Source organism: Euprymna scolopes, chromosome 38 (assembly GCF_053919585.1).
Source record: "Euprymna scolopes isolate OS-2025 chromosome 38, ASM5391958v1, whole genome shotgun sequence".
In the NCBI taxonomy this organism is placed as follows: domain Eukaryota; kingdom Metazoa; phylum Mollusca; class Cephalopoda; order Sepiida; family Sepiolidae; genus Euprymna; species Euprymna scolopes.
In genome coordinates this window covers 34,527,263-34,548,457 of record NC_136519.1, presented here as the reverse complement: position 1 = coordinate 34,548,457, position 21,195 = coordinate 34,527,263, and the positions used below count along the sequence as shown (strand labels likewise).

General features: G+C 20.9%; 1 protein-coding gene across 1 annotated transcript in view; it reads right to left on the bottom strand.

Moving 5' to 3' along the window:
* Window positions 1-2,111: 2,111 nt before the first annotated feature.
* Window positions 2,112-21,195, bottom strand: part of LOC145263130 (pre-mRNA-processing factor 17-like) — a 268,376-nt gene continuing 249,292 nt past the window's right edge. The window contains exon 14 of the mRNA XM_080120076.1: window positions 2,112-2,390. Coding sequence (XP_079976202.1) covers window positions 2,213-2,390 — 178 coding nt within the window. The 3' untranslated portion in view covers window positions 2,112-2,212. The remainder of the gene's footprint in view (window positions 2,391-21,195) is intronic.

The following is a 21,195-nucleotide window of genomic DNA, read 5'->3' as shown; positions in this document are numbered from 1 at the left end:
ATTTGAATTTTAAAATAGTAGGTTGTGCCCACATTTTGCCGCCTAAAAAATCTTTAAAATTAGCCAAAGAAACTGAGATTGGGGAATATTTATTAATTGATATCTAATACCATATGATATAATCCCATTAGATCACCAAAGTAAAGCAACACTGAACCTGGTCATATTGACCAGATTCAATGTGACCATTTGGAAATTCCAGGTGCTGTATGTGTTCTCTGCTTCTCTTGGCGTTGTTTCTTGCCACTGGACTCAAGCAGTGCAGATTCAGGAGAGGTCAAATAGTTTGTGACAAGGATGGAGCATCCTTGGGTAAAACTGAACAAATCTTTCACATCTTCAGTTCCTCACAGATAATTGTGTGTACAGTTTCCACACTGAAATCAAATAGTGCACTTATTGTCTCTATAGATACACAATGGTCCTTATCGATGAAATTCTTTATTTGGCCAATCAACTCTGGCGTTTTGATTTCCTTACTCCTCCCACATCATCCCTCTTATCATCCCTCACAGACTCCCTGTCTTCCTTGAATCTCTTATGCTACTCAAAAACTGATGCTCGATTTATGCAAGATGGTCCAAAAGCAGTCTGAAGCATTCCATACATTTCTGTGGTATTTTTCCATGTTTAAAACAGAATTTTATTGCAAATCATTCTTCTAATGTGTCTTCATGTCCAGACTGCATTTTTAGAATTCACTAGCTGTGACAATCAGGCTTTAGTAGGGTGTATTCCAATTGCTGCTGTAGCTGTTTACTTGAACCTGAAATCATAAAAATTGGTCAGTCATCTTATAAGATGTCCAGCAATGACATACTGAATTTCCAAGCATCTACGACAATTTTAAATGCCTGTACAAAAAAATCTGGAAACTTAAGGCACCTCGTACGCACACGTTACCTTATATAAATAGAAATTACAAAAGCAGAAGAATGATGGTGAATGGCAGGAAAGACATCAACTTTTTTTCCCTTCCATCACATAATTTTCTTTTTTTTATTAAAAATGAGTCACTATTTATCAAGGCCAAAAGCAATTAAAAGATATAAGTTAATGAGATGGATAGATTGTCAGTTGAATGATGAAGAATATTATGAGAGGATTGAAATAGATAAATGGAATGGACAAAATTTGAACACTTATTTAGACGATTTATGATAGGCATTTGTAGACATTGGGTTTGAACATGGTCACGTAGTAGTCTGGAAGAAATCAGTCACATGATAATGTGTTCCGCCGACAGGAAGTTCTTGGAAAGAACTTAGAAAAATTGGTGCTTGTGCAGAATAGTGGATTTTGAAATGCATTTCAGGTGAGAACATAACGTACTTACTTGTCATGTTGAAATTTGAATAAATTCCCCAAAATTATGGAAAATGATCCAGCAGAAAAATAGTTACAAGTATAAATAAAATTTATTGAGTTTAGGAAGTTATAGAGTTTTATCATATGTTAATTTGGCAATCTGCTATTTTAAAATACAAAAATATTTGAACGTTATTGTGGATGATTTTTTTTTTTTTGTTTATAAAAACTAGATCTAGCATTTTTCGTAATTTGGAGAATTTATACTAATTTGACATAACATGCAAGTATTAGGGGTGTACCGGTTAATCACCAGGTAATCGTCCTAATCAGCTAATTAATTACTTTTCTCTTTCCTATTAAATTTAAACCATTTCATCACTTCCAAGTGACTCATCAGATAGTTTTCACACATTAACATAGTAACTGCTAATTTAACATTTGTTAAGTGCCTTGTCACTATTACCGCTTTTTGCCTTTATTAAATAAAACTACAAAATACAAGGTACAATTTCCAATTCTTAAATGAATATAAACTAACTACAAAGTACAAATTGTAATTCTTTAAGTGAATAATTATAAACTGAAGTTCTGCACCTGCTGCTGCTTTACTTCCTTTTCTATTCTTGCTGCCTGCCTCCTCTTCTCTCATAGTCACCTCAGTATTTAAAGTTGAATACTTTACAGCACATGTTTTCACCTGAAATGCGTTAGTTTCAAAATCCATTATTCTGCACAAGCACCGAAAATTTTGGAGAAATCAAATTTAAAAATAACAAAAAAAAACAAAAAAAAAAAAAACATTTTATGTAAACTTATTTCAAAAGAATCTTTTAATTTTGATGTGTTTTTGATTATGAGAAGTAAAAAAAATGTTCAAATGAATTTTTTTTTTTTTTAATGATTAATCCCAGAATTTAATGACTCCATCCCAACCAGCTGTGGCAACTTTGGACGTCTCGTGTGGGTGCCACATAGCAGCAATGCAGACATTGTCATGGGCTTTGAATTTACTGTACAGCTTGGTTGTCTTCCAATCCCAAATATATAGTTTGCCATCCGCATCACCACAGATGATGTAACTGAAAGAAGAAAACAAATAGAAAAAAAATTTTTTTTAAATAAGTTAAACCTTTTCCCACTTTGGGAATTTCATTTAAAAAATTTTATGAAATTTGATCTAACTGGTTGTAACTTTTTTATAATAATAATCATAATGAAATCTTTGCGTAGAAAGCTCAGGTGCTTTACAGCCCATCAAAAATGCATGCGTATTAGTTGGTTGCTTTTTGTTTTGGGGTTATTTAATGTCGAATCTGGTAATTTTGGAAAAAGTTTTTATGCTTCAAATTCTTTATATCTTCAAATATTTATTTGCAGTGTTTGGTTTGATTGTTTTGTACAAGAAAATTGTTTTTAACAATTTTACAGAACATGACTGAGCTTTGCAAAGGGAAAGGAAAAATACAACATCAATGTTTGGTGCATTTTTCATCAGGAAGCCAGTATCTTTAAACAGCCTGATATGATAGCACTAGATGACCTCAACAAGTATTACAATTCCAGACTAAAGTTGACCTGGGAGCAATGGTAACTTAGGGGCAACTCCACATTTCCCACAGCCCCCAAATGGGGTCTCACTACAAGATGCCAGCTTGGTCACCCAGTACCATGTGAGGGGTATCAGGTTTAGTTTTGAAGAATTTCTTGGAATCCTTAGGGTTTTAAAGGATACAGTGCCCTGGCAGCCATTAATTGATGCGAGCAGATTGTTGCACGCTTCAGAAATTCTATGCATAAAAAAATTCCTCTGAAATTCATGGGAGCTGCAGTCTTTTCTAATTTTATTGGCATGTCTACGCGTGTTATATAAAATATAAAACTAACTAGTAATACCTGGTGTAATATTAACCTTGGGTGGACTACGCTAGCTTCTTCCAAAGGAGGAAGTTTACAGGAACTATCAAATTCACAAGTGGTCCTCAAATCACATGTATACCTGGTTATGGGAAGATCTGCCATCAATCGTAATGATGGGGAGGGCTCATGTTTTTACAAGCTTCTGGGCTTGACCTTTACTCCTGATCTGAAATGGAGCACATATATCAAATTCATTGCCAAAGTTGCTGGAAAAATGGTGATATCCTTCTACCGCTCCAGTAGATATCTCACTCCTGATGCAATTCTTTACCTATATAAAAGCCAGGTTCGGCCAACGATGGAGTACTGTTGCCACATCTGGGCAGGAGCTGCTAGAAGCAGCTTATCCTTTCTTGACAGAGTTCAAAATAGAATTCGTAGCTTAGTGGGGGATGCCCTTTTCTTTTCCCTGCAACCTCTTTCCCACAGAAGAGACGTAGCGAGCCTGTCCCTGCTTTATTGTTATTTTCATGGCAGACGCTCATCTGAACTTCAATCTATGGTCCCCTCTCGCCAGACTTTCACGAAAAACACTTGTCTAGCCAGAACCACTATCAACAATTTCACACACTCTTTATCTGTGCCTACACCTAAACGTACATTCCATCAACAGGGCTTCTTTCTTAGAACTGATCGCCTGTGGAACTCTATTCCGTTTGCCTGCTTTCCAGCTGACTACAATCTGATTGTCTTCAAGTCCAACGTGAACAAGTTCTTACTGAACCGTCCCCCTAAGTAATCCAAGCTATAAAATTCCCACTAATGTTTACTACGCTAAAATCACAATGACTAATGTATACCCATTAACCCTTATCCTCGAGTGGCCTCTGGGCCTTGATAAGTGGTGACCCCCCATGTAAAAAAAAAAAAAGTGCTTAGCATTCCCAAATGGTCACTCATCTGATAGTAGCCATGCTCTATGTCGCTTAACTTTGGTGATCTAATGACAACTGGTATGTCAGTGCAATTATGACATGTTCGATACATTGAAATCCAAAACGTTGTGTTGAGATAGCAAACCAAATTGAAATCTAAATTTTTTCTTAATGGATACAACTCAGAACAAGGCATAAAGCCAATTGACATTGCTCCTTCATATTCTGGTATGAGTTTTAAGTCGAACCGTTCCTTCGGTCATAATGCCAAGATAACATATGCCTGAATTTTTTTTTGTTTTTCTTAAATTGAAATTCAGGTTTAATTTCAGAAAAGTTTCCGATGGGTTAGCTACACAACGGAAATTCTTCTGAACAAGTTTGTGAAGATGAAGAGTTTTCGGTTGGTAGTTGTTCTGTATAAGTCTCGGACTTTAAAATTTTGTGGGTAAAGAGTAAAAGACCTTTCTTGTGTGGATACAAATAAATTATGTGCGGGAATTCTGAAAGATTTAATGTTTTTTAAAAGAGCAATTTTGGTTTCTGATTTGTTGCTTGCAGAATATGGCAACATTTGATTGGTCAGTTCCTATTGTCAGTGTCTATAAGCAGAACCTTCCAACATTCAGTGATCATACCCTAATATAAGTAAAATATATTGCAACAGTTTTTGTTTTTGCTTTGTTTGTCTCCTACTTCTCTCTCTTCTTCTGAAATAAACACTGTGTGGGAATCTGTCGGACTCAAAACAAAAACTTCCTGCACAAGAAAATTCATCATCTTTAATGCCCCCGAGGCTTACACATATGCAAATGAGCACAGGCCTTGCTTTTGGTCCAGTCATGTATGCACAGTGTCATTTCGGTATTGGCCACCATGCCATTCGTCTTATCATGTATTGTCTAGAGAGTTATAACAAAAAAAAAAAAAAAAAAAAAAATACTACTTTAAGCTCAAAAATTAACCAACAAGTATTAGATCGATATATTCTAACCTAGAGAACTGCAATTCTTTCCCCTTTGTCAGAAACATTGTTAATGGAATGTGAGGATTAAAGGACAAAACAGGGAAAGTGTAAGTTACGAGACTGCCAAAAGCAAACCCAAGATCCACTTTCTACCTTCTGAGTTAAGTAGATTCTGACCCAGAAAACAGCAATTCTTCATCCTTTGTCAGAAACATCATTCATGGAATGTGAGGATTAAAGGACAAAATAAGGGAAGCAAGAGTTACAAGGTTATAAAATGTAAATTTAAAATCCACTTTCTACTTTCCTGTAAATAGCTAGATGTTGGCATTTCAATGAAGTGCCTGAAAATAAGGCAGGTGTCTGACGCAGAGTATGCACATCTGTGAATCGTTTCCATACGATCAATAATCCAAGCAAGATAAGGGTTCCACACTGGTAATACAAATTCGAAGTGTAGTTCTAAATAAATAGCTAAGAAAGTAACAAACGTCCAGCTAAATGAGGCCTTTCAACAATTTTAGAGATTTTTTTTTTTGTATTACTTGGATTCTTCAGACTGCTGTTCTCATCTTGAGTGTTATTTTCAGAATGTTTTGGCTGATGGAACCTCCAACCTTCTTCAAATGTATCTTGTCAAACTTGAGAATCTTTGTTGAATTCAGGAATTTTTGTCGGACTCGGAAATCTGCACAGAATTTCCAACAGAACACTTTATTTAATCCACAAGGGTAGCGTGTTCTCGTTCTATCAGCACAGACCAGAATTCTCAATTGAATTAATTTGGAATTCTTTTGAGAGGAGTGATTTGTATAATTTATTTTATTTAATTATTTGCGGACTATTATCCTCATCTTTTAGTTGTTTCACAACGTTTCGGCCAATTATTCATCTGGCCTTCGTCAGGTGGTTAACCGCGACGGGATAGGAATGTTGAATCCTCCAACTACATCCACGCCAATTACTGCCTTCCATAGTGGTTGTCATTTCAACACAGTGTGGCCAACTAATCCTCTGACTGGTTTTGGGTGGGATTGAAACTACTACCTCCAGACAATGCTCATTGGAATCATAGATATTCCATATTTCTATCCACTATGGCACGGGTCCCGAAGAACAATAAAGGTTGGACTTTTTGGTCTTATAAATCCATTTTTTTCTATGTTGTTCTTCCAATTGTCGTGTCCGTCTCAAATTGTTATATCATTGAATTAATTTGAAATTATTTTAGAGATGAGTGATTTGTATAATTTATTTTATTTAATTATTTATGGAATTATTTTAGAGATGAGTGATTTGTATAATTTATTTCATTTAATTATTTATAAAATTATTTTTGAGATGAGTGATTTGTATAATTTATTTTATTTAATTATTTATGGAATTATTTTTGAGATGAGCGATTTGTATAATCTATTTTATTTAATTATTTATAGAATTATTTTTGAGATGAGTGATTTGTATAATTTATTTTATTTAATTATTTATGGAATTATTTTTGAGATGAGTGATTTGTATAATTTATTTCATTTAATTATTTATAGAATTATTTTTGAGATGAGTGATTTGTATAATTCATTTTATTTAATTATTTATGGAATTATTTTTGAGATGAGCGATTTGTATAATTCATTTTATTTAATTATTTATGGAATTATTTTTTAGATGAGCGATTTGTATAATTCATTTTATTTAATTATTTATGGAATTATTTTTGAGATGAGCGATTTGTATAATTCATTTTATTTAATTATTTATGGAATTATTTTTGAGATGAGCGATTTGTATAATTCATTTTATTTAATTATTTATGGAATTATTTTTTAGATGAGCGATTTGTATAATTCATTTTATTTAATTATTTATAGAATTATTTTTGAGATGAGTGATTTGTATAATTTATTTTATTTAATTATTTATGGAATTATTTTTTAGATGAGTGATTTGTATAATTTATTCTATTTAATTATTTATAGAATTATTTTTGAGATGAGCGATTTGTATAATTTATTTTATTTAATTATTTATAAAATTATTTTTGAGATGAGCGATTTGTATAATTTATTTCATTTAATTATTTATGGAATTATTTTTGAGATGAGCGATTTGTATAATTCATTTTATTTAATTATTTATAAAATTATTTTTGAGATGAGCGATTTGTATAATTTATTTTATTTAATTATTTATGGAATTATTTTTGAGATGAGTGATTTGTATAATTCATTTTATTTAATTATTTATGGAATTATTTTTGAGATGAGTGATTTGTATAATTTATTTTATTTAATTATTTATAGAATTATTTTTGAGATGAGTGATTTGTATAATTTATTTTATTTAATTATTTATGGAATTATTTTTTAGATGAGTGATTTGTATAATTCATTTTATTTAATTATTTATAAAATTATTTTTGAGATGAGCGATTTGTATAATTTATTTTATTTAATTATTTATAGAATTATTTTTGAGATGAGTGATTTGTATAATTTATTTTATTTAATTATTTATAAAATTATTTTTGAGATGAGTGATTTTTATAATTTATTTTATTTAATTATTTATAGAATTATTTTTGAGATGAGTGATTTGTATAATTTATTTCATTTAATTATTTATAAAATTATTTTTGAGATGAGTGATTTGTATAATTTATTTTATTTAATTATTTATGGAATTATTTTTGAGATGAGTGATTTGTATAATTTATTTCATTTAATTATTTATGGAATTATTTTTTGAGATGAGCGATTTGTATAATTTATTTTATTTAATTATTTATAAAATTATTTTTGAGATGAGCGATTTGTATAATTTATTTCATTTAATTATTTATAGAATTATTTTTGAGATGAGTGATTTGTATAATTTATTTTATTGAATTATTTATGGAATTATTTTTGAGATGAGCGATTTGTATAATTCATTTTATTTAATTATTTATGGAATTATTTTTGAGATGAGTGATTTGTATAATTTATTTTATTTAATTATTTATAGAATTATTTTTGAGATGAGTGATTTGTATAATTTATTTTATTTAATTATTTATAGAATTATTTTTGAGATGAGTGATTTGTATAATTTATTTCATTTAATTATTTATAGAATTATTTTTGAGATGAGCGATTTGTATAATTTATTTTGATATATTATTTATAGAATTATTTTTGAGATGAGTGATTTGTATAATTTATTTTATTTAATTATTTATAGAATTATTTTTGAGATGAGTGATTTGTATAATTTATTTCATTTAATTATTTATGGAATTATTTTTGAGATGAGCGATTTGTATAATTCATTTTATTTAATTATTTATGGAATTATTTTTGAGATGAGTGATTTGTATAATTCATTTTATTTAATTATTTATAGAATTATTTTTGAGATGAGCGATTTGTATAATTCATTTTATTTAATTATTTATGGAATTATTTTTGAGATGAGTGATTTGTATAATTTATTTTATTTAATTATTTATAGAATTATTTTTGAGATGAGTGATTTGTATAATTTATTTTATTTAATTATTTATAGAATTATTTTTGAGATGAGTGATTTGTATAATTTATTTTATTTAATTATTTATGGAATTATTTTTGAGATGAGTGATTTGTATAATTCATTTTATTTAATTATTTATAGAATTATTTTTGAGATGAGTGATTTGTATAATTTATTTTATTTAATTATTTATGGAATTATTTTTGAGATGAGCGATTTGTATAATTTATTTTATTTAATTATTTATAAAATTATTTTTGAGATGAGCGATTTGTATAATTTATTTTATTTAATTATTTATAGAATTATTTTTGAGATGAGCGATTTGTACAATCTATTTTATTTAATTATTTATAAAATTATTTTGGAGATGAGTGATTTGTATAATTTATTTTATTTAATTATTTATAAAATTATTTTTGAGATGAGCGATTTGTATAATTCATTTTATTTAATTATTTATAAAATTATTTTTGAGATGAGCGATTTGTATAATTCATTTTATTTAATTATTTATGGAATTATTTTTTGAGATGAGCGATTTTTATAATTTATTTTATTTAATTATTTATAAAATTATTTTTGAGATGAGCGATTTCTTTAATTCATTTTATTTAATTCTTTATAAAATTATTTTTGAGATGAGCGATTTGTATAATCTATTTTATTTAATTATTTATAAAATTATTTTTGAGATGAGTGATTTGTATAATTTATTTTATTTAATTATTTATAAAATTATTTTTGAGATGAGTGATTTGTATAATTCATTTTATTTAATTATTTATAAAATTATTTTTGAGATGAGCGATTTGTATAATTTATTTCATTTAATTATTTATGGAATTATTTATGAGATGAGTGATTTGTATAATTTATTTTATTGAATTATTTATGGAATTATTTTTGAGATGAGCGATTTGTATAATTCATTTTATTTAATTATTTATGGAATTATTTTTGAGATGAGTGATTTGTATAATTTATTTTATTTAATTATTTATAGAATTATTTTTGAGATGAGTGATTTGTATAATTTATTTTATTTAATTATTTATAGAATTATTTTTGAGATGAGTGATTTGTATAATTTATTTCATTTAATTATTTATAGAATTATTTTTGAGATGAGCGATTTGTATAATTTATTTTATTTAATTATTTATAGAATTATTTTTGAGATGAGTGATTTGTATAATTCATTTTATTTAATTATTTATAGAATTATTTTTGAGATGAGTGATTTGTATAATTTATTTTATTTAATTATTTATAGAATTATTTTTGAGATGAGTGATTTGTATAATTTATTTTATTTAATTATTTATGGAATTATTTTTGAGATGAGTGATTTGTATAATTTATTTTATTTAATTATTTATAGAATTATTTTTGAGATGAGTGATTTGTATAATTTATTTTATTTAATTATTTATAGAATTATTTTTGAGATGAGTGATTTGTATAATTTATTTCATTTAATTATTTATGGAATTATTTTTGAGATGAGCGATTTGTATAATTCATTTTATTTAATTATTTATGGAATTATTTTTGAGATGAGTGATTTGTATAATTTATTTTATTTAATTATTTATAGAATTATTTTTGAGATGAGTGATTTGTATAATTTATTTTATTTAATTATTTATAGAATTATTTTTGAGATGAGTGATTTGTATAATTTATTTCATTTAATTATTTATAGAATTATTTTTGAGATGAGTGATTTGTATAATTTATTTCATTTAATTATTTATGGAATTATTTTTGAGATGAGCGATTTGTATAATTCATTTTATTTAATTATTTATGGAATTATTTTTGAGATGAGTGATTTGTATAATTTATTTTATTTAATTATTTATAGAATTATTTTTGAGATGAGTGATTTGTATAATTTATTTTATTTAATTATTTATAGAATTATTTTTGAGATGAGTGATTTGTATAATTTATTTTATTTAATTATTTATGGAATTATTTTTGAGATGAGTGATTTGTATAATTCATTTAATTTAATTATTTATAGAATTATTTTTGAGATGAGCGATTTGTATAATTCATTTTATTTAATTATTTATGGAATTATTTTTGAGATGAGCGATTTGTATAATCTATTTTATTTAATTATTTATAAAATTATTTTTGAGATGAGCGATTTGTATAATTCATTTTATTTAATTATTTATGGAATTATTTTTTGAGATGAGCGATTTTTATAATTTATTTTATTTAATTATTTATAAAATTATTTTTGAGATGAGCGATTTGTATAATTCATTTTATTTAATTCTTTATAAAATTATTTTTGAGATGAGCGATTTGTATAATCTATTTTATTTAATTATTTATAAAATTATTTTTGAGATGAGTGATTTGTATAATTTATTTTATTTAATTATTTATAAAATTATTTTTGAGATGAGTGATTTGTATAATTCATTTTATTTAATTATTTATAAAATTATTTTTGAGATGAGCGATTTGTATAATTTATTTCATTTAATTATTTATGGAATTATTTATGAGATGAGTGATTTGTATAATTTATTTTATTGAATTATTTATGGAATTATTTTTGAGATGAGCGATTTGTATAATTCATTTTATTTAATTATTTATGGAATTATTTTTGAGATGAGTGATTTGTATAATTTATTTTATTTAATTATTTATAGAATTATTTTTGAGATGAGTGATTTGTATAATTTATTTTATTTAATTATTTATAGAATTATTTTTGAGATGAGTGATTTGTATAATTTATTTCATTTAATTATTTATAGAATTATTTTTGAGATGAGCGATTTGTATAATTTATTTTATTTAATTATTTATAGAATTATTTTTGAGATGAGTGATTTGTATAATTCATTTTATTTAATTATTTATAGAATTATTTTTGAGATGAGTGATTTGTATAATTTATTTTATTTAATTATTTATAGAATTATTTTTGAGATGAGTGATTTGTATAATTTATTTTATTTAATTATTTATGGAATTATTTTTGAGATGAGTGATTTGTATAATTTATTTTATTTAATTATTTATAGAATTATTTTTGAGATGAGTGATTTGTATAATTTATTTTATTTAATTATTTATAGAATTATTTTTGAGATGAGTGATTTGTATAATTTATTTCATTTAATTATTTATGGAATTATTTTTGAGATGAGCGATTTGTATAATTCATTTTATTTAATTATTTATGGAATTATTTTTGAGATGAGTGATTTGTATAATTTATTTTATTTAATTATTTATAGAATTATTTTTGAGATGAGTGATTTGTATAATTTATTTCATTTAATTATTTATAGAATTATTTTTGAGATGAGTGATTTGTATAATTTATTTCATTTAATTATTTATAGAATTATTTTTGAGATGAGTGATTTGTATAATTTATTTCATTTAATTATTTATGGAATTATTTTTGAGATGAGCGATTTGTATAATTCATTTTATTTAATTATTTATGGAATTATTTTTGAGATGAGTGATTTGTATAATTTATTTTATTTAATTATTTATAGAATTATTTTTGAGATGAGTGATTTGTATAATTTATTTTATTTAATTATTTATAGAATTATTTTTGAGATGAGTGATTTGTATAATTTATTTTATTTAATTATTTATGGAATTATTTTTGAGATGAGTGATTTGTATAATTCATTTTATTTAATTATTTATAGAATTATTTTTGAGATGAGCGATTTGTATAATTCATTTTATTTAATTATTTATGGAATTATTTTTGAGATGAGTGATTTGTATAATTTATTTTATTTAATTATTTATAGAATTATTTTTGAGATGAGTGATTTGTATAATTTATTTTATTTAATTATTTATAGAATTATTTTTGAGATGAGTGATTTGTATAATTTATTTTATTTAATTATTTATGGAATTATTTTTGAGATGAGTGATTTGTATAATTCATTTTATTTAATTATTTATAGAATTATTTTTTAGATGAGTGATTTGTATAATTTATTTTATTTAATTATTTATAAAATTATTTTTGAGATGAGTGATTTGTATAATTTATTTTATTTAATTATTTATAAAATTATTTTTGAGATGAGCGATTTGTATAATTCATTTTATTTAATTATTTATAAAATTATTTTTGAGATGAGCGATTTGTATAATTCATTTTATTTAATTATTTATGGAATTATTTTTGAGATGAGTGATTTGTATAATTTATTTTATTTAATTATTTATAGAATTATTTTTGAGATGAGCGATTTGTATAATTTACTTTATTTAATTATTTATAGAATTATTTTTGGGATGAGTGATTTGTATAATTTATTTTATTTAATTATTTATAAAATTATTTTTGAGATGAGCGATTTGTATAATTTATTTTATTTAATTATTTATGGAATTATTTTTGAGATGAGTGATTTGTATAATTTATTTTATTTAATTATTTATAGAATTATTTTTGAGATGAGCGATTTGTATAATTTATTTTATTTAATTATTTATAGAATTATTTTTGAGATGAGCGATTTGTATAATCTATTTTATTTAATTATTTATAAAATTATTTTTGAGATGAGTGATTTGTATAATTTATTTTATTTAATTATTTATAGAATTATTTTTGAGATGAGTGATTTGTATAATTTATTTTATTTAATTATTTATGGAATTATTTTTGAGATGAGTGATTTGTATAATTTATTTTATTTAATTATTTATGGAATTATTTTTGAGATGAGTGATTTGTATAATTTATTTCATTTAATTATTTATAAAATTATTTTTGAGATGAGTGATTTGTATAATTTATTTTATTTAATTATTTATGGAATTATTTTTGAGATGAGTGATTTGTATAATTTATTTCATTTAATTATTTATGGAATTATTTTTTGAGATGAGCGATTTGTATAATTCATTTTATTTAATTATTTATGGAATTATTTTTGAGATGAGTGATTTGTATAATTTATTTTATTTAATTATTTATAGAATTATTTTTGAGATGAGTGATTTGTATAATTTATTTTATTTAATTATTTATAGAATTATTTTTGAGATGAGTGATTTGTATAATTTATTTTATTTAATTATTTATGGAATTTTTTTTGAGATGAGTGATTTGTATAATTCATTTTATTTAATTATTTATAGAATTATTTTTGAGATGAGCGATTTGTATAATTCATTTTATTTAATTATTTATGGAATTATTTTTGAGATGAGTGATTTGTATAATTTATTTTATTTAATTATTTATAGAATTATTTTTGAGATGAGTGATTTGTATAATTTATTTTATTTAATTATTTATAGAATTATTTTTGAGATGAGTGATTTGTATAATTTATTTTATTTAATTATTTATGGAATTATTTTTGAGATGAGTGATTTGTATAATTCATTTTATTTAATTATTTATAGAATTATTTTTTAGATGAGTGATTTGTATAATTTATTTTATTTAATTATTTATAAAATTATTTTTGAGATGAGTGATTTGTATAATTTATTTTATTTAATTATTTATAAAATTATTTTTGAGATGAGCGATTTGTATAATTCATTTTATTTAATTATTTATAAAATTATTTTTGAGATGAGCGATTTGTATAATTCATTTTATTTAATTATTTATGGAATTATTTTTGAGATGAGTGATTTGTATAATTTATTTTATTTAATTATTTATAGAATTATTTTTGAGATGAGCGATTTGTATAATTTATTTTATTTAATTATTTATAGAATTATTTTTGGGATGAGTGATTTGTATAATTTATTTTATTTAATTATTTATAAAATTATTTTTGAGATGAGCGATTTGTATAATTTATTTTATTTAATTATTTATGGAATTATTTTTGAGATGAGTGATTTGTATAATTTATTTTATTTAATTATTTATAGAATTATTTTTGAGATGAGCGATTTGTATAATTTATTTTATTTAATTATTTATAGAATTATTTTTGAGATGAGCGATTTGTATAATCTATTTTATTTAATTATTTATAAAATTATTTTTGAGATGAGTGATTTGTATAATTTATTTTATTTAATTATTTATAGAATTATTTTTGAGATGAGTGATTTGTATAATTTATTTTATTTAATTATTTATGGAATTATTTTTGAGATGAGTGATTTGTATAATTTATTTTATTTAATTATTTATGGAATTATTTTTGAGATGAGTGATTTGTATAATTTATTTCATTTAATTATTTATAAAATTATTTTTGAGATGAGTGATTTGTATAATTTATTTTATTTAATTATTTATGGAATTATTTTTGAGATGAGTGATTTGTATAATTTATTTCATTTAATTATTTATGGAATTATTTTTTGAGATGAGCGATTTGTATAATTTATTTTATTTAATTATTTATAAAATTATTTTTGAGATGAGCGATTTGTATAATTCATTTTATTTAATTATTTATAAAATTATTTTTGAGATGAGCGATTTGTATAATCTATTTTATTTAATTATTTATAAAATTATTTTTGAGATGAGTGATTTGTATAATTTATTTTATTTAATTATTTATAAAATTATTTTTGAGATGAGTGATTTGTATAATTCATTTTATTTAATTATTTATAAAATTATTTTTGAGATGAGCGATTTGTATAATTTATTTCATTTAATTATTTATAGAATTATTTTTGAGATGAGTGATTTGTATAATTTATTTTATTGAATTATTTATGGAATTATTTTTGAGATGAGCGATTTGTATAATTCATTTTATTCAATTATTTATGGAATTATTTTTGAGATGAGTGATTTGTATAATTTATTTTATTTAATTATTTATAGAATTATTTTTGAGATGAGTGATTTGTATAATTTATTTTATTTAATTATTTATAGAATTATTTTTGAGATGAGTGATTTGTATAATTTATTTCATTTAATTATTTATAGAATTATTTTTGAGATGAGCGATTTGTATAATTTATTTTATTTAATTATTTATAGAATTATTTTTGAGATGAGTGATTTGTATAATTTATTTTATTTAATTATTTATAGAATTATTTTTGAGATGAGTGATTTGTATAATTTATTTTATTTAATTATTTATGGAATTATTTTTGAGATGAGTGATTTGTATAATTTATTTTATTTAATTATTTATGGAATTATTTTTGAGATGAGTGATTTGTATAATTCATTTTATTTAATTATTTATAGAATTATTTTTGAGATGAGCGATTTGTATAATCTATTTTATTTAATTATTTATAAAATTATTTTTGAGATGAGTGATTTGTATAATTTATTTTATTTAATTATTTATAGAATTATTTTTGAGATGAGTGATTTGTATAATTTATTTTATTTAATTATTTATGGAATTATTTTTGAGATGAGTGATTTGTATAATTTATTTTATTTAATTATTTATGGAATTATTTTTGAGATGAGTGATTTGTATAATTTATTTCATTTAATTATTTATAAAATTATTTTTGAGATGAGTGATTTGTATAATTTATTTTATTTAATTATTTATGGAATTATTTTTGAGATGAGTGATTTGTATAATTTATTTCATTTAATTATTTATGGAATTATTTTTTGAGATGAGCGATTTGTATAATTTATTTTATTTAATTATTTATAAAATTATTTTTGAGATGAGCGATTTGTATAATTCATTTTATTTAATTATTTATAAAATTATTTTTGAGATGAGCGATTTGTATAATCTATTTTATTTAATTATTTATAAAATTATTTTTGAGATGAGTGATTTGTATAATTTATTTTATTTAATTATTTATAGAATTATTTTTGAGATGAGTGATTTGTATAATTTATTTTATTTAATTATTTATAGAATTATTTTTGAGATGAGTGATTTGTATAATTTATTTCATTTAATTATTTATAGAATTATTTTTGAGATGAGTGATTTGTATAATTTATTTCATTTAATTATTTATGGAATTATTTTTGAGATGAGCGATTTGTATAATTCATTTTATTTAATTATTTATGGAATTATTTTTGAGATGAGTGATTTGTATAATTTATTTTATTTAATTATTTATAGAATTATTTTTGAGATGAGTGATTTGTATAATTTATTTTATTTAATTATTTATAGAATTATTTTTGAGATGAGTGATTTGTATAATTTATTTTATTTAATTATTTATGGAATTATTTTTGAGATGAGTGATTTGTATAATTCATTTTATTTAATTATTTATAGAATTATTTTTGAGATGAGCGATTTGTATAATTCATTTTATTTAATTATTTATGGAATTATTTTTGAGATGAGTGATTTGTATAATTTATTTTATTTAATTATTTATAGAATTATTTTTGAGATGAGTGATTTGTATAATTTATTTTATTTAATTATTTATAGAATTATTTTTGAGATGAGTGATTTGTATAATTTATTTTATTTAATTATTTATGGAATTATTTTTGAGATGAGTGATTTGTATAATTCATTTTATTTAATTATTTATAGAATTATTTTTTAGATGAGTGATTTGTATAATTTATTTTATTTAATTATTTATAAAATTATTTTTGAGATGAGTGATTTGTATAATTTATTTTATTTAATTATTTATAAAATTATTTTTGAGATGAGCGATTTGTATAATTCATTTTATTTAATTATTTATAAAATTATTTTTGAGATGAGCGATTTGTATAATTCATTTTATTTAATTATTTATGGAATTATTTTTGAGATGAGTGATTTGTATAATTTATTTTATTTAATTATTTATAGAATTATTTTTGAGATGAGCGATTTGTATAATTTATTTTATTTAATTATTTATAGAATTATTTTTGGGATGAGTGATTTGTATAATTTATTTTATTTAATTATTTATAAAATTATTTTTGAGATGAGCGATTTGTATAATTTATTTTATTTAATTATTTATGGAATTATTTTTGAGATGAGTGATTTGTATAATTTATTTTATTTAATTATTTATAGAATTATTTTTGAGATGAGCGATTTGTATAATTTATTTTATTTAATTATTTATAGAATTATTTTTGAGATGAGCGATTTGTATAATCTATTTTATTTAATTATTTATAAAATTATTTTTGAGATGAGTGATTTGTATAATTTATTTTATTTAATTATTTATAGAATTATTTTTGAGATGAGTGATTTGTATAATTTATTTTATTTAATTATTTATGGAATTATTTTTGAGATGAGTGATTTGTATAATTTATTTTATTTAATTATTTATGGAATTATTTTTGAGATGAGTGATTTGTATAATTTATTTCATTTAATTATTTATAAAATTATTTTTGAGATGAGTGATTTGTATAATTTATTTTATTTAATTATTTATGGAATTATTTTTGAGATGAGCGATTTGTATAATTCATTTTATTCAATTATTTATGGAATTATTTTTGAGATGAGTGATTTGTATAATTTATTTTATTTAATTATTTATAGAATTATTTTTGAGATGAGTGATTTGTATAATTTATTTTATTTAATTATTTATAGAATTATTTTTGAGATGAGTGATTTGTATAATTTATTTCATTTAATTATTTATAGAATTATTTTTGAGATGAGCGATTTGTATAATTTATTTTATTTAATTATTTATAGAATTATTTTTGAGATGAGTGATTTGTATAATTTATTTTATTTAATTATTTATAGAATTATTTTTGAGATGAGTGATTTGTATAATTTATTTTATTTAATTATTTATGGAATTATTTTTGAGATGAGTGATTTGTATAATTTATTTTATTTAATTATTTATGGAATTATTTTTGAGATGAGTGATTTGTATAATTCATTTTATTTAATTATTTATAGAATTATTTTTGAGATGAGCGATTTGTATAATCTATTTTATTTAATTATTTATAAAATTATTTTTGAGATGAGTGATTTGTATAATTTATTTTATTTAATTATTTATAGAATTATTTTTGAGATGAGTGATTTGTATAATTTATTTTATTTAATTATTTATGGAATTATTTTTGAGATGAGTGATTTGTATAATTTATTTTATTTAATTATTTATGGAATTATTTTTGAGATGAGTGATTTGTATAATTTATTTCATTTAATTATTTATAAAATTATTTTTGAGATGAGTGATTTGTATAATTTATTTTATTTAATTATTTATGGAATTATTTTTGAGATGAGTGATTTGTATAATTTCTTTCATTTAATTATTTATGGAATTATTTTTTGAGATGAGCGATTTGTATAATTTATTTTATTTAATTATTTATAAAATTATTTTTGAGATGAGCGATTTGTATAATTCATTTTATTTAATTATTTATAAAATTATTTTTGAGATGAGCGATTTGTATAATCTATTTTATTTAATTATTTATAAAATTATTTTTGAGATGAGTGATTTGTATAATTTATTTTATTTAATTATTTATAGAATTATTTTTGAGATGAGTGATTTGTATAATTTATTTTATTTAATTATTTATAGAATTATTTTTGAGATGAGTGATTTGTATAATTTATTTCATTTAATTATTTATAGAATTATTTTTGAGATGAGTGATTTGTATAATTTATTTCATTTAATTATTTATGGAATTATTTTTGAGATGAGCGATTTGTATAATTCATTTTATTTAATTATTTATGGAATTATTTTTGAGATGAGTGATTTGTATAATTTATTTTATTTAATTATTTATAGAATTATTTTTGAGATGAGTGATTTGTATAATTTATTTTATTTAATTATTTATAGAATTATTTTTGAGATGAGTGATTTGTATAATTTATTTTATTTAATTATTTATGGAATTATTTTTGAGATGAGTGATTTGTATAATTCATTTTATTTAATTATTTATAGAATTATTTTTGAGATGAGCGATTTGTATAATTCATTTTATTTAATTATTTATGGAATTATTTTTGAGATGAGTGATTTGTATAATTTATTTTATTTAATTATTTATAGAATTATTTTTGAGATGAGTGATTTGTATAATTTATTTTATTTAATTATTTATAGAATTATTTTTGAGATGAGTGATTTGTATAATTTATTTTATTTAATTATTTATGGAATTATTTTTGAGATGAGTGATTTGTATAATTCATTTTATTTAATTATTTATAGAATTATTTTTTAGATGAGTGATTTGTATAATTTATTTTATTTAATTATTTATAAAATTATTTTTGAGATGAGTGATTTGTATAATTTATTTTATTTAATTATTTATAAAATTATTTTTGAGATGAGCGATTTGTATAATTCATTTTATTTAATTATTTATAAAATTATTTTTGAGATGAGCGATTTGTATAATTCATTTTATTTAATTATTTATGGAATTATTTTTGAGATGAGTGATTTGTATAATTTATTTTATTTAATTATTTACAGAATTATTTTTGAGATGAGCGATTTGTATAATTTATTTTATTTAATTATTTATAGAATTATTTTTGGGATGAGTGATTTGTATAATTTATTTTATTTAATTATTTATAAAATTATTTTTTTGAGATGAGCGATTTGTATAATTTATTTTATTTAATTATTTATGGAATTATTTTTGAGATGAGTGATTTGTATAATTTATTTTATTTAATTATTTATAGAATTATTTTTGAGATGAGCGATTTGTATAATTTATTTTATTTAATTATTTATAGAATTATTTTTGAGATGAGCGATTTGTATAATCTATTTTATTTAATTATTTATAAAATTATTTTTGAGATGAGTGATTTGTATAATTTATTTTATTTAATTATTTATAGAATTATTTTTGAGATGAGTGATTTGTATAATTTATTTTATTTAATTATTTATGGAATTATTTTTGAGATGAGTGATTTGTATAATTTATTTTATTTAATTATTTATGGAATTATTTTTGAGATGAGTGATTTGTATAATTTATTTCATTTAATTATTTATAAAATTATTTTTGAGATGAGTGATTTGTATAATTTATTTTATTTAATTATTTATGGAATTATTTTTGAGATGAGTGATTTGTATAATTTATTTCATTTAATTATTTATGGAATTATTTTTTGAGATGAGCGATTTGTATAATTTATTTTATTTAATTATTTATAAAATTATTTTTGAGATGAGCGATTTGTATAATTCATTTTATTTAATTATTTATAAAATTATTTTTGAGATGAGCGATTTGTATAATCTATTTTATTTAATTATTTATAAAATTATTTTTGAGATGAGTGATTTGTATAATTTATTTTATTTAATTATTTATAAAATTATTTTTGAGATGAGTGATTTGTATAATTCATTTTATTTAATTATTTATAAAATTATTTTTGAGATGAGCGATTTGTATAATTTATTTCATTTAATTATTTATAGAATTATTTTTGAGATGAGTGATTTGTATAATTCATTTTATTTAATTATTTATAGAATTATTTTTGAGATGAGCGATTTGTATAATTCATTTTATTTAATTATTTATGGAATTATTTTTTGAGATGAGCGATTTTTATAATTTATTTTATTTAATTATTTATAAAATTATTTTTGAGATGAGCGATTTGTATAATTCATTTTATTTAA